Source organism: Podarcis erhardii (assembly GCF_964252035.2).
Source record: "Podarcis erhardii genome assembly, chromosome: 2".
NCBI lineage: Eukaryota > Metazoa > Chordata > Lepidosauria > Squamata > Lacertidae > Podarcis > Podarcis erhardii.
In genome coordinates this window covers 84,710,005-84,725,554 of record NC_138498.1, presented here as the reverse complement: position 1 = coordinate 84,725,554, position 15,550 = coordinate 84,710,005, and the positions used below count along the sequence as shown (strand labels likewise).

The following is a 15,550-nucleotide window of genomic DNA, read 5'->3' as shown; positions in this document are numbered from 1 at the left end:
ACACTACTGCCTAAGTACCCATACCACTCACTGTAAATTATAGCTACTGTAGACTTTACAATGATGTTTGTTGTCTGTTTCTTGGTATGGGAGATTTTCAGAAACCTCATTAATGTGTGTGGTTTTTTGTTTTTGTTTGGTTTGGTTTTTTAAAAAGGAGCATCACAAATAAGAAGATGAAACAAACCTGGTTCAGAAACTTCACTCAGCTAAAGAGCTGAAACGGCAAATGAGTACAAATACCTAGAAGAAGGAAGGCTGATCATATTTTCTAAGCTCTGGTCCAATAAACTTGAAAATGCATCTGATAAAGAATTCACTTTAGAGTACCCTAATTAGATTTTATTTTTACATGTAGACATTCCCCCCCTCCCCTCCCAGCCAAGACATTACCATTCACAGAATTCACAGAATTCATTAAGAAACTCAATTATTTACATCAAAATAACTCAGCAGAACAAACAATTAAGAAAAGAGCTGAGAAAACAGCTCATCCCAACTTTAACCTGAATTGGATCACTTGTGCATCTATCTACATACAGCATTATTGCTTGGAGAAAGTCCCATCTAGATGGAAAAAAAATGGCTCCAGAAATGGCTCCGCTTGGTTTATTAACTGCACAGAAAGATCACTTTTCACCGGGAATATGCTCTAACCGCTTGAATCAGGAACAGTCCTGTTGATTTCAGTAGACCTAAGCTATGTGTGTGTGTTTGTTTAGTACATAGTCAGTGAATTTCCCCCTTGAGTCTGAATCCCGAAACCAGTTACCCCAAAATTGTTTGAATACTACAACCATAAAAAAACTTTTCCTGATTCAAATCAGATTATACCAATTATTTCAGCATTACTGACTATTAAGGCAGTACATACGTAAGAAACGGAGCTCTTGAGGGATACAAAAACTCATCCATAATAAATCAGTGTAAACATTGCAGAGTTGCAGATTCTCCAAAACTTCCGTGCCCTTAAAATTTTATGCATTGCCTTCCTTCTCTGCTGAAATCATAAATTGATGAGCGACATAAACAGCACTTTAGCAACCACCTGGATCCTAAGAATCATTTGTAACAATTGTTTATCATGCAAGGCCATATATACTAAGAGGCAGGAACATCCCTTCGCTCTCAGTCTATGAAGTTTTGCTCCTTACTGGTTTTTCCTATATGTTTCAAGATAAATGTCATTGACATCTACATTCCAATTAGCCAGATATTATGCTAGATCACATAACACAGCTGCATAAACCTAGGAGTGGCCAGTACATTCTGTGATATAGAATTTTCTGAATTGAGGTCATAGTCTAGTTAATATATAAATAATTATATTACATGTATGCTAAAGGTAAAGGCCAATGGATATGAAGGGTACATACTTTCCGGATAATTCAGGAACTTCGCAAAGAAATTCACTAAAGTCAGAAAGAATCTGAAAGATCTGTCCTTCTTCCAGCTTCTTCTCATGTTACTAGATTTACAATTCAATGAAAAATTACCAAAGACAGTCTAAGAAATGGGTACATTTCTGGCAAGGTAAGATAGGTCAGAGGCTCTCCCGACTCTGTCTAGCTAGCATGCATGTTATCTAGCCCAACTTAGATAGAAAGGAGTGGGAAACATTATCAAAAAATAGACGGAAAGTGCCTGAACGAAAAAATTAGAGTCATAAATCTGATGGCTCTTTTACTACACCCAAAATATCTGGATAATGTAAACTTGATTGGACTTTATCGGACTCAGTATCCCATGAGCCACCTCACTGACGGTCCTACAAATTAAATATATCAATTAATCTGGTTTCTTCAGGGATTTTGGCACAGTCACCACGTTCTGTATGAGACCCCTGAGAATTGATCAAATCAGCAGTATTTCATCATAACTGAAACATCTAGCTTAAGGGTTCAACTTGACAGTGGGCGGTTCAAGCCAGCTTCTTATTGTGATCCATGTTCTGCACTGTAGCTAAAAACTCCAGGAGGAGCTTTGCCGTCTTCCTGGGCCGTTCCACGACTACCGAGTGTCCACAGTTTTCCAGAATGTGTACCTGACAGCCAGGGATCGATTTTGCTAGGATGTCCGCTCCTGAAACATCTAGGACCTAGACAAGGAGAAAAAGGATTCAACGAAAGAGGAACTGGTGTCACTCATGTGGACGGCATGCTTGTCAAAGACCATGGAAATATGCCAAAGGGAAAGCAGAGACTTTTCCTCAGTTCCTTGGCCTGAATCAGAAAAACTGTCAGAAGAAGCATTCAATAAAGGCTAGCATTGTGATATAATGTGATATAATGTGCCTCTTGAGGATGGCATGTTTTGTGTATTTTTTAATGAAGACTGACGTTTAAACAAAGTTGGCTCTAATGGAACTCCCAATACAAATAGCAAGGGCATGTGGGGTTTTTTTGGGGGGGTGTATGTGATCTTTATTTGGATTGCAGAGGAGGTGTCAAAGCTGCACCCCAGGTTCTGATCAGGGCCCCCACACTCTTACCATTCGCTCTTGCATTCACACAACTGCTAACTGATCCAGTTGTGCCGCGGTTAGTTTGGCCCATATGTAAACAGTAGCTGAGCAACACTCGACCAAACTGAAGGAGGAAACCAATGATAATGGGGATGCAAAAACAAAGAAGACACACACTCACACTCCCGACAGCTGAGCACTAAACCTGAATTTAATATATAACCCAAACACTGTATTGGTGTATCCCCCAGATTTGCATCAACCCACATTTGTTTTTTCCTGATGACAGTTCATTTCTATGGTGCCAAACCACAGGGAGACTTCATGCCGTAAGAAATCTCACAGAGATCTGTCTCTTGCTCCACCCCTATCTCCCAAGACCTCTGCCCTGCCCTCAGTTCCCCACAGATTTCCTCCTTGCCTGCAGATCTGTAGCTAAGGACTACCCCATTCAACAATCACGCTATTTCATTCTGTGTGTGTGGCATAAGCACATGAGCATACACAGAAACCACAGTGAGCTACCATTTCCCCACGAACAAACACACAGAGTGTCGTGGACAAATGTTAAAACTGCCTATCGGTCTCATGAGAAAGGCTGTCAGTGCTGGAATTTCTTGACATTTGAAGCAGCTCATCATGGTCAACTCTTGTGGACCAAAAATACCTCAGCTTGCAGGGCTGATTTGTACCAGCTCCAGCATTGCTGCAGTTGCTCAGCAACTAGGGACATGAATGCTGGGGGAGAAGAGAAAGAGATCAACTACCAGCAGGAAATAGGATACAATTCTTGGAGGCTTTCTGAACACCACATATCCTTAGCCCCCAAACCAATTCCTGTACCTGCTCATCCAAATCAGCCTTGCTTATATTCAGCTTTGCCCTCCGTCCCCCTCCCCCACCGTCACTCCTCCTCCATACACAATCATTTCCTCCTCCTACTCCCTGATAATTTCTTCACATTCCCCTCATTTCCTTCCCGTAGTTAACATTTTTCAGCTTTCTTCTTAACCGTGCCAGCAAATCGTAGAACAGTTCCCCTTTTTAGTTGTCATGGCAACGTCTCTCTCTCGCTAACTTTCAGATCTTGTGCTAATGGTACCTTTTCTCCAAACACATTTGGAACTCAGGGTGAATTGGTATTTGGTGCAACCTTTTTTTAAAAAAATCATACAACCCTCACTCATCCTCATCCAACCGTTTTGTACAGGTGTGGGAACACAACATTCCCATTCAATTCAATGGTGCCAGCAAACTTGTATACACAGGAGTATGCACACGGGTCTGCTACCTTGCCGAAATGAATGGGGAAATCTTTGAGCACATGTAAGAGTTTGGCGTGTCCAATGGAGAAGGAATGGGCAGATCAGTTGATTTGTACCTTGAGTCTGTGTACGCTCCATATTCTTATAGCACACAAACATACAACCCAAAGAATCCTGGGAGCTATAGTCAGTTAATGGTGATTGGAATTGTAGCTCTATTAGAGGAACAGTTGCAGTTTGAATGCGCGCATTCATTAAAAAGCGAGTTCTGTCCCATGATTATTACTTTTAACTTTATAAAACTTGTATTTAAATAGGTATTTTACTGTTTAGATACATATTTTACTCCAGCATATGCATTTCTAAATGTATTTCACCCAAAAATGCATTTTTATTTTTACACGTTTCATTAAGTTTTTTTAGAAGGGGGAAATCCGAAGAATAATGGTGTTCTGATGTGCACAAGGCACAAATTACGTCCGTCTCTTTAAAAATGTGGACCAACAAAATTCTCCTCTGCCTCTATGTGCAATTCTCTCATCCAATCTCATCCCTTCATCTCCCACTACATTTAATCAAGACAAAAGTCCACTTGAGCAGGCAGGGATCTTTCGTTCTCACACATTACATAGAAGGAAAATGAGCGGTAGAAGACAGGTGCAAATGCAGCTTTCCTAATCTGATAAGGTGGGGTTTGGTCTTACACCATATAGCACGTTTGCTAATCTTTAAGTTGCCGTCATTATCTGCCTGCTCTCCCTATTGGTTACTCTGCCGTTCTAATTTATCTTTACATGTTGCACTAAGAAGAGGAGAGGAGAGGGAAGCAGAAACAAATTGGCTGAGGCACCTGATCTTGCTTTCCCCAGATGATCTGCGTTGCAGCTTTGATCTTGCTCATGTTTTCATAAAGCGAGTTGACGGACTTCTCATCTGCAATCTCAAAAAACACTTTCCAGAAGAGGAAAAAAGAGGAGAGAGAGAGAGAGAGAGAGAGAGAGAGAGAGAGAGAGAGAGAATCAGTCTAGCTCAGCTTCATTGCACACAACTCAAATTTTAACGAGCTGGGTTTTTAACCTTTTATTCCTATCTCCCCGCCCAAAGAAAACCATCATGCAGTTTGGGTCAATGAAACAGCAGAAAGAAGAAAAAGATTTCCCACTGCATAAATAACAAAAGGAAAAGCTTCCTGGCCAGTGAGGGATGTGCACAAAAGCCTTTGGAGGAAGTTCCCTTTCTTCAAAGTCACTTGATGTGTGTCTGACATCAAAATCTGCATCCCCACATTCTGTTCTTCGCCACCCACGCCAACACTTCCCCATATAGTTTAGGCCATAGGTGGGAATCCGTGTCCCTGCAGAAGTTGCTGGACTACAACTCCCATCGTCCCTGAGCACTGACCATGCTGGCTGTGATTGATAGGGTTTGGAGTCTAATTTTAACTGGAGGACCACAGGTTCTCCACCCCTAAGCTATGTGCCTGCAATTCCAAACCTCTGCTGTGAGACGCAACAGTCAAACAGAACCTCAAGATCCAGGAGGCTGTCGATCTGGTGGTACTCGATTCCAGGGGAAAGTGTCTGGCATGGCAGGAATGGGGAACTTGTGGCCTCCCAGGTGTTGTTGTACCACAATCCCCATCATCCCCAGAAAAAATAAATCAGTTTGCAGGCCCCTCGACCCAGAAAATTGCGGGAGTTCTGCATGACAATCTTCCCGCCTTTTCCACAGGTTCACACTCCAGTGGCTCATGTGACTAGTCGTGAGGCAGCATGCACAGTGCTCCCTGTCCATGCTTTGGGGTTTGTTTGTTTTTGGCCTAACATAAACGTGCCTTGTTATTTCAGCACAGAAAGTCATGCCCAAAAGGTATATCCTAGAAGAATGGCAGAACTTAGAGGGAGAAGGACAGCATAGAGAAATGACATGTGTCAATGGCGTTCACCGCAACATGGTGGTGGTGAAGCGGTGGAACAGGCGTACACACTGCGAAAAGAATGTTAGAAAGTGGGACCAAAGCACTAGCCTTACAATCAGTTGAACTAACGCAGTAAACCCCACGTGTGAATGCAGCTGTGGTCTCACTGATTCCTTAAAGATGTTTTTAAGAGGTGCACTGCTTCAATACTGGGCAAAGCTGCCGTCCCATGGGCCTTAAAACCAAATCACACCATGGGGAGTGGGGGGAGCAGGCAAGCATCCGACCCATGGTGTGGCCTGCACCTTCAGATAACAGAAGCGACCAGCACCAATTCCAATCCCAAGCTAGAGAAAGGACGTGGTGCACTTACATTTGCGGTAGAAGTCATTGTGCGGGATGCGGACATCGACGAGGCCCTGCAGGATCTACAAACACATAATGGCGTCTTAGAAGAATAGCTTGTGGAGGGCAAGGCTCTCAGTGGCTTCTAGCCACTATGACTATGCTCTGCCTCCACTGTCAGAGGCATTGTGCTTCTCCACACTAGGTGGGGAGAGTGTTGTTGTGCTCAGGTCCTGCTGGCAGGTTTCCCTCATGCATCTGGTTGGGCAGTGTGAGAGAGCATGTTGCTGGAACAGACAGGCCACTGGCTTGAACAAGCAGGGCTCTTATTACGTCCCTATGTTACGTAACAGGGCAAGCACTGCTCCTCCATCTGCTCCCCCTCTCTTTCCCCAGGTTCTATGTTACTTAACAGGGCAAGCACACCATGTCCATCTGCTCCCCCTCTCTTTCCCAGTAGGAGCGGTTTTCTGGACACACCACAGAATCCATGCTGGCAATCAGGACTCTTGAGCATTGCACAACGCAGCCGCTTGGAGACCCACTGCAGCAAATAGAGGCAGGGAACCTGGGCAAACAAGCTTTGGGGCTGCTAGAAGGATGAGAGCCAACATGGAACACACTCAAACTAAAGATTACAAATCTGTAGGGCACGGCAGGGGAACCTGAGGCCTTCCAGAAGTTGCTGGAATACAACTCCTATTGTCCCCAATAACTAGGCACGCTGGCTAGGGAAGGGGGAAGGTGAAGGGCCTCAGGTTCCTTATCCAAACTATAAGGGGAAAGGGGGGCAAATCTTCCACATAGAGAAAGTTAAAATCCTGCTTCGGAAAGATTGCCGAGGGGAGGATGAATCACAGCTCTGCACAATTTTTAAAGCAATTGTTTCGCACTTTGCTTGCCCTGTGTAAACCCACGCAGCTCAGACTTCAAGGGAAATCAGGTTTCCCTGTCAGGGAAAGCTTGGCTCTTCAGAACAGACTGCACACACACACACACACACACACACACCACATCCATTTCACTTGTTCTTCCCAATTTTAAAAATCGTATCTTGCATATAGCACCTCGGTATCTATCTGCTCTCTGTACAAACACCCACATGGCTACTAAGGAACATTCAGCACAGAGCTTGAGAAAGGTGGGGAAGAATTAATGCTGTGGAGAAGGAAAGCAATACCAACCAGATGAAAATTTAAAACACAATCTGAAGCAAGTGGCGTTGAGTTCAGCAGAGCACACTCTCAGGAGGCTGCGTATAGGGTTGCAGTTGTGCTAATCCTATTATATTGGCCATCGTGCTAAAAGTAGGGCTGTCCCTTGCTATGTTGCATGAGTGTGTGTTATATAACCTGGACTCTCCTTGGAGGCTGTTGTGATGAGGTCCTACACTTCCAAATTTATCAGTACACCGTGGGTTAGGTTCAAATCCATGGCTTTCAAAATCCGCTAGACCTCATGGATTTTGAGATAAGGAATTATATCTGAAGCTCAGAAAGCAGAAAGCTAAACAGGAGGTGTACAAGAGTGTGTTAATTTCCAAGTGTTACAATTTGTACAGTTGATTTGTGACTGAGGTACTGATTCATGGTGAGTTTTGCTTTCTTAGTTGGAAAAAAATAGGACTTCCTATTATCAAGCCTACCTAGGGACCAGGAAGCAGCTGTACAGCTGCTGAATTAAAATTTTAAGAATTAAAGGGACAGAATTCATTCATAAATAGTAATTGAATACCTTCCTTTTTCAACAAGACCTATAACTGGATTTTGTGTTGTTGTTGTTTTTTTAACCCCAGTCTGTAGATGTGTTAGATTTGAAACTATCTTTACATAGGAAATCGTTTCATTTTTACATAGGAAACACTTCTTGTTTTTATTGCTGTTGTATTCGTTGTCGAATTGCTTTAAGGCACTTTATAGGAAGCGATTCACAAATGGAATTCATTCATTAAAATGCATGTTACCTCAGAATCGGTACAAGCCAACCAGTTAGGAGGCCACATTGTGGGTGGCGGGAGGGGGGTGGATACTGTACTTTGCTTTAATCAAATGTTTACCAAGGCAGCAACCAGCCTCGACTTAAGAAGAATAGCCTTGGGGTGGGGGTGAGGGGGCTAGAGAAGATTCCCAATTAAGGGCGCCTCTGCCATTCATACTTCTCACCTGCTGGGGCACTTTGAAGCGTACGTAAGAGCAAAGCTTTAACATTTCTGCCATTTCCTCCGGGGTGGATGGAATCAGGGGGATCTGGCTGAGGGACTTAGACTCCTTCAGCTCCCACAGTAGCTTAACAAATTTGCTTTCCGCGACAGGCGGCAGCCCTGCAGGGAAAAAAGAGAAGAACAGCCATATGCTGAGCTCCAGAAGCAATGCAATAGGTAGGCGGCCTTGACAAGCCTTTAATTCCTCCAACAATCCTTCCAGAGAAAACATGCCAGTTATTTCTTAAAGTCACAAGCAAGCAAGGAAGGAGGGGGTGGGGCGTGTCAGGACCTGACTTAATCTTGCCTCCCAAGTACAGAACCACCACGTTTGTCACGTAGGGTGAAATGACACTTTGAGTTGCATACATGGCTGTCACCAAGGCACCTCCTGCGCGTTTGGATTCCTCTTGGGATATCAAAGGCAAAGATAGCCAGGGTGGGGCCCTCCAGATGTATCTGGACTACAATTCCCATCATCCCTGGCCATTGACTGGGACTGACAGGAATTCAGTGATCCAAGCTCTGGGGCAGGCATAGGCAAACTCCGGCCCTCTAAATGACTACAATTCCCATCATCCCTGACCACTGGTCCTGTTAGCTAGGGATGATGGGAATTGTAGTTCCAAAACATCTGGAGGGCTGGAGTTTGCCTATGCCTGCTCTGGGGATAGCGTGTCGGCCACCTTTCATCTAGGGTGACTCATGGTGAGCTGCGTTTCCCAACCATTGCTGGGTGCTGCTGCTAGTGGAGGGCCTGCAGGATGCTCAGGACTTTGATGTGTTGACATTATGATTAGGAAGAAGGTAGTTAGACACTGATTTGGTCTTTCCAATAACAGCCACGTGTCTGTTATAACAGAATGGGACTTTTCTGTAGCAGCTCCTCATTTGTGGAATGTACTCCCCAGGAAGATTTGCCTGGCTCCTTCATCAGCATCAGAATTTATTATTTATACCTCACCCATCTGGCTGGGTTTCCTCAGCCACTCTGGGCGGCTCCCAACACAATATTAAAAACACAATAAAACATCAAACATTAAAAACTTCACTGAACAGGGCTGCCTTCAGATGTCTTCTAAAAGTCAGATAGTTGTTTATTTCCTTGACATCTGATGGGAAGAGGGCGTTCCACAGGGCGGGCATCACTACCGAGAAGGCCCTCTGTCTGGTTCCCTGCAACCTCACTTTTGCAGTGAGGGAACTGCCAGAAGGCCTCAGCGCTGGACCTCAGTGTCCGGGCTGAACAATGGAGAAGGAGACACTCCTTCAGGTATACTGGGCCAAGGCCATTTATACACCTTTAGGCACTAGGCAAAAATGTTCCTCTTTAACCAGGCCTTTGGTTGACTGGTATTCAGTGCCCTTTTAAAATGGGGGGGGGGGGTTGTATAGGGTATTAATGATGATGACGTAGGCCTGCCCTTAACTACAAGGGCACAGGGGTTGCCAAGGTAGCAAGCAGACGAATGCTGCTTTTACCTAATGTCTTAACATGTAAACATTGAGCCTAATTCTAGCTTTTAATAGGAGGTGTGGAGCTAAGCTGGATGAATCCTGAGCCAAAGTGATGTGTCTTGGAGGGTTTGGCAGCTTGTTAGGGATGAAGCGGGATGTCTATGAGGTAGTACAAATCGAAGCTGGGTTCCCTGAAGCACTTTGTGGTGCCTCAGTGATCCGGAGATAAAGAAAGGTGCATATTAGCATCCGCTGAAAAGTAAAGTACAGGTTACCCTATGAAAAAATAACATCAGGGTGGAGAGATGTGGGAAGGAGTAGCAAACACCACAATGGAGAGAAGCAGGAAGAAGAGCCTCACTGTGGTGACAAGTTAGTCTTGTAATCAGAGTGAATGATCTTACCTAAAAAGTCAATCCCTTTTTGTTCCCTCCACAATAGACTTTTTACAAGGTACCTAGAACAAACACCCCTAGGCTTCTCTTTTGTTTGCAACTTGACAGGTGTTAATCAATTGCACTCCCAAACTGTAAAGGCTACCCTTTCAGGGAAACCCCTGTGGCAATCCTTCTGAAATCTGGCAGGATTCACACCTTCAGAAGGAGTGTCCTTGTCTACGGATTTAATCCAATTCTGATCCAAAATAAAGTTTTAGATGTTTACTTTTAAAATGGGGGTAGGGGAGAATGAAGCTGCCCAGCACAACACCCCCTGGACATATTTGCTTATAATTTGGCAGGCTTTAGCCACTCGGGAGCAGCTCTGAGGTCTGCAAATTTCATTCACTTCTGTCAAAAGCAGAATTGTGATTAGGACGCGGGTGGCGGTGGCGAGAAGAAGGGGACTTAGACTGACCGCAGCCCAAATCACAGAATCATAGGGCTGAAAGATACCCTGAGGGTCATCTAATCCAACCCCCTGCAAGGCAGGAATCTCAACTAAAGCATCCGTGTCAGGCACCCAAAGCACCTTTGACATGAGCAGACTGTTTTCCAAAGCACCAGGTCAAGAACCAATCAATTCCTGTGGTTGGTGCACATCCTGAGTATTTAAATTCACCAGACACATGGACCGTGGACACATCTCCTGCCTCAGGAGGCGGAGTTCATTTGTGGCACTCACCCGCAGGGCATACAAGACTTAAGCTGCAGATCTCTGCTGGGTACTGAGCAGCATAAACTCCTGCCACATTTCCGCCCATGGAAGTTCCAAGTAGATGGAAGGGTTTCCTGTTCAGATTGATACATTCAACAAACTGAAAAGATTAAAAAAACAACAACACTTGGGTTACTATGGGGCAGGCAGCAACTGCAGTAGAGTTGGGAGAGTTGAGAGGAACTGGATTGGAAATTAATACTCACACAAGTAATAGCGCATGAGATTCAGCACCATAACAGATGTTAAGGGGCAGCCCAGAGGAAGTTAGGTTATGTGCAATGCCCTACCTGGTTCTTCTTTCAGTAGTATTAAGAAAGTATTAGTGTTGCTTATGGTTGGGGGGATTGGCTTAACTGTGCTGGGAAGAAGAAGAAGAAGAAGAAGAAGAAGAATAGTAGTTTGGATTTGATATCCCGCTTTATCACTACCCGAAGGAGTCTCAAAGCGGCTAACATTCTCCTTTCCCTCCCCCCCCCCACAACAAACACTCTGTGAGGTGAGTGGGGCTGAGAGACTTCAGAGAAGTGTGACTAGCCCAAAGTCACCCAGCAGCTGCATGTGGAGGAGCGGGGACGCGAACCCGGTTCACCAGATTACGAGTCTACCGCTGTTAACCACTACACCACGGTGGCTCTCAGAGCAGCTACTGCAACTTTAACAACAGCCAAATTCTATCCTAGCTCAGGGAAAGCTAAAAACAGGCATCAAAACCCTCTTTAGGTATTCAGAGTAAATGTGTGGAAAGGGTAGTGTTTATTTATCTCATTTATATCCCACCTTTCCTCCAAGCTGTCATACATGCTTCTCCCCCTCCTCACTGAATCCCCACAACAACCCTGTGAGGTAGGTTAGGCTAAGAGACAGTGACTAGGCCAAGGTCACCCAGCGAGCTTCATGGACGAGTGGGGATTCAAACCCTGGTCTCCCAGGTCTTAGTCTGACACTCTAGCCACTGCACCAGGCTGGCTTTCTGTGTGCACACAACCCCATCCTCTTTGTCCTCATCCCCACAGGAAAATTTTGCTCATCAGTCATGAAGGTCTGAAGGGGGCTTCTAGGCATGTTCAGTGCATGTGGAGTTAAAAGAGGGGAGGGGTACACAAAGAAGCCCCCCGCCCCAACATCCCCATGAAAGTCAGCTTTACTTCAGACCTTCCCTTCCCATGCTGAGAGGGAAAATCTGATGAGGATGTCCTACATGTGTCTGAGGGAATGAACATAGAAACCCTGAGATCCAGAACCCTGTTAAGACAAGGCTCCTGATCACAGGGAGTATTCTATATTTTTTATATATATAAATATTTATTAAGGTTTTTAAATATAAATGCACACATAATAAACAATCTTATTTCTGTCATAACAATTTCATCACTTCTTTGGACTCCCTCACGTCTCCCGCTCCCATTTGCATCGTTAAAAATTTTTCCACACAAATTATCAACTTGTTTTCAATCTCATGTCCATTCATTCAAATATAATCTAGCACTTCTTCCAAAAAATTCTATATTTTCTTTAGTCTCACTTATCATCAAATTTAAATCTAATTTAGTGGTGAGCAGTTTTTTATAATCCAGCATCCTTCTTAAGATTCAACCAAATTACAATGTTTTTGTAAATACATTTTGAATTTCTCCCAGTCTTCCTCCATCTTCTCTTCTCCCAGATCACGGATTCTGCCGGTCATCTCGGCCAGTTGCAAATAGTCCATCAGCTGCATCTGCCACTCTTCCAGTGTGGGTAGATCTTGAGTTTTCCAGTTTTTTGCGATAAGAATCCTTGCTGCCGTTGTTGCATACATGAAAAATGTTCGATCCTTCTTTAACACCTTCTGGCCGACAATACCCAGGAGGAAGGCCTCTGGTTTCTTTGTGAAGGTATACTTAAATACCTTTTTCAGTTCATTATATATCATTTCCCAGAAGACCTTCACCTTAGGGCATGTCCACCAGAGGTGAAAGAATGTTCCTTCATTTTCTTTACATTTCCAACATTTATTATCAGACGAATGGTATATTTTAGCAAGTTTAACTGGGGTCATGTACCATCTATATATCATTTTCATAACATTTTCCTTCAGAGCATTACATGCGGTGAAGTTCAGCCCAGTGGTCCACAACCTTTCCCAGTCCTCAAACATAATGTTATGCCCAATGTCCTGTGCCCATTTTATCATAGCCGATTTAACCATTTCGTCTTGTGTATTCCATTTTAACAGCAAGTTATACATTCTAGATAGTACCTTAGTCTTTGGTTCTAACAATTCAGTTTCTAACTTCGATTTCTCCACCTGGAACCCTAACTTTTTATCATTTTTAAAAACTTCTTTAATCTGAGCATAATGTAACCAGTCTCGCACCTTATCCTTCATTTTCTCCAAACTCTGCAATTTCCAATTGTCTCCACACAGGGAGTATTCTAAGTAAACTCTGATGATTCCGCCAATCTCCCTTCTGGGCGGGCGTGGCCAACATGGAAAGGTTTGAATAGGCGCCCGACGTCCACAGTGACATTGTAGGTGGGACTTGTGGGTGCACCCCTCCTCACCCTTCATTTTAGCCCTCAGGTAAATGGGGCTTCTGTCCCCAGGGATTCAGAACAGCAGCCTTCAACACTGCTAAGTGGACAGACAGGAAAACCAGCACACCCTATGAACAGGCCCAAAGCAACTGAAAACAAACATCTTACCAGAAGGAAAGCTTGCGAGCTAAGAGTTTGATGGCTGTCTACTGATTCTCAGACCCTGGCTCTGAATTGTCTTTTCAATATATTTGATCCACTTATGTTAATGGAAATGCTGAGAGCATAAACAAGTCTGACAAAGCGGGCCACATATTAGCAACTCAGCTGCTGACAGAATTAGGGGGCTATTTTTACAAGGCAAAGAAGCTACTTCTTTGATAACTCAGGATGTATGGGAGATGGGAAAGGAAGTGGAAGATATTAGCCGTGCTCTGCAATTCAGTTCCTTTGGAATACAGTGGTACTTCGGGTTACGAACAACCAAAGTACCACTGTTCTCAGGTTAAGAACAGTTCTCAGTTCTCAGGTTAAGAACAGTTTCAGGTTAAGAACGGACCTGGTCTCATGAGACAGAGCATTCCACCAGGCCGGAGCCAGTGTTGAGAAGGCCCTGGCTCTGGTTGAGGCTAATCTAACTTCCTTAGGGCCTGGGACCTCTAGGGTGTTGTTATTTATGGACCTTAAGGTTCTCCGTGGGGCATAGAAGGAGAGGCGGTCCTGTAGGTACGAGGGTCCTAGGCCATGAAGGGCTTTAAAAGTCAAAACCAGCACCTTAAATCTGACCCTGTACTCTACCAGGAGCCAGTGCAGCTGGAAAAGCACTGGGTGAATATGCTCCCATGGCAGAGACCCCATGAGGAGCCTCGCTGCAGCATTCTGCACCCGCTGGAGTTATGGGACAGCTTCAAGGGCAGCCCTGCGTAGAGCAAATTACAGTAGTCAAGCCTGGAGGTGACCGTCGCATGTGCTGATTGTATATGTATAAATGCAAGTTTAGAAATAGTTGCAATAATTTAAGTTTTAAAAAACTATCCATCTTGCCATAGGATGGAAGGCCATGATGCCTGGCGGTTCAGACATGGCTGAGTCTGCTGTGCAGGTGCTCACTGGGTAATGCCAAGGCCCTTCCTGCTCTCATGATTTTTTTCTCCTTACGCCAGTCTTTTAGCAGACATCCCTTCAAATGGGAGCTCTTCCCTTTGTAAAGGAGGAAACAGACAGTCACCTCACAACCTGCAAACCAATTCTTTTGATCACTGATGGACTTAGATCTTCACAGGACAGGATGTGAAGAATTAAAGAGATTAAGGATTTGAGAGTCAGAACGCAGACAAGAGAATCTTTTGAGACTGTAAATAGCTGGCATGTCTGCTGGCCAGGAAGGAAGGAAGGAAGGAAGGAAGGAAGGAAGGAAGGAAGGAAGGAAGCTTTCAGAAGGGAGAGTCACTGTACTGAAATATTGGGATATATCTCCAGGGTTTTGCTGTAACCCATCTCCCATCACTCTTTACAACATTGCTTAATCTTCCCCAAACTCTCCAAATCAAAACACTAGTCACCTCCGAACAGTGAGTCCATGGACTCAGTCCATGGACACAAGAAGGTGGAACAGAGAGAACATCCCAACATTTCCAGGGTCATTTCTGGAGCATTTATTACCTGGTGTATTCGTTTCACTTGCCCATAGATTGAGTAGTCATCTAGGGATGAGCGAGTGGTACCCTCATGGCCAGGCATGTCAACACAAATCAAGTGCAGGTTCTTTGGAAGGAACTGCAAAAAACAAGTGTCATGTGGTTAGGATGGAGGAGAGATCACACCAGAAGCAAATCGGAACAAATTTCCAACCACTGCCATCATGGTGGAAGTGGAGCTGAGCAAGCACTGCATTGGCAACGGATGAATTGTATTAACACTGGCCCCATGCAAGCTGTTCCTTAAAAGCTAAAATATATGAAGAGAAGAATTATAAGAGAGGGAGAGAAGCATGCACACATGCCGTTACCACAAAGTCTTTTGTGTGAATCCTAATGTCCTCAGCATATGATTTTTTTTAAAGACACTTTAAGCTAATCCCAAAGAAAGCAAGTAGGCAACCTTCTCTCCCAATCTCATCACAATAATTCATTTGCACCAGTAGTAGTACTAGGAGTAGGAGTAGGAGTAGGAAGAAGAAGAAGAAGAAGAAGAAGAAGAAGAAGAAGAAGAAGAAGAAGAAGAAG

The 15,550-nt window shown here is 44.2% G+C and overlaps 1 protein-coding gene across 8 annotated transcripts in view; it reads right to left on the bottom strand.

The window, feature by feature from the left end:
• Nucleotides 1-595: 595 nt before the first annotated feature.
• LOC309335777 (monoacylglycerol lipase ABHD6-like) overlaps nt 596-15,550 on the bottom strand; it is a 47,969-nt gene continuing 33,014 nt past the window's right edge. For all 8 annotated transcript variants that reach the window (XM_081851024.1, XM_081851022.1, XM_081851023.1 and 5 more), the window contains exons 4-9: nt 14,988-15,101; nt 10,773-10,905; nt 8,155-8,312; nt 6,021-6,075; nt 4,580-4,680; nt 596-2,098 (exon numbers count right to left, since the gene is read on the bottom strand). In XM_081851024.1, the coding sequence (XP_081707150.1) occupies nt 1,922-2,098; nt 4,580-4,680; nt 6,021-6,075; nt 8,155-8,312; nt 10,773-10,905; nt 14,988-15,101 (738 nt within the window). In that variant the 3' untranslated portion in view covers nt 596-1,921. The remainder of the gene's footprint in view (nt 2,099-4,579; nt 4,681-6,020; nt 6,076-8,154; nt 8,313-10,772; nt 10,906-14,987; nt 15,102-15,550) is intronic.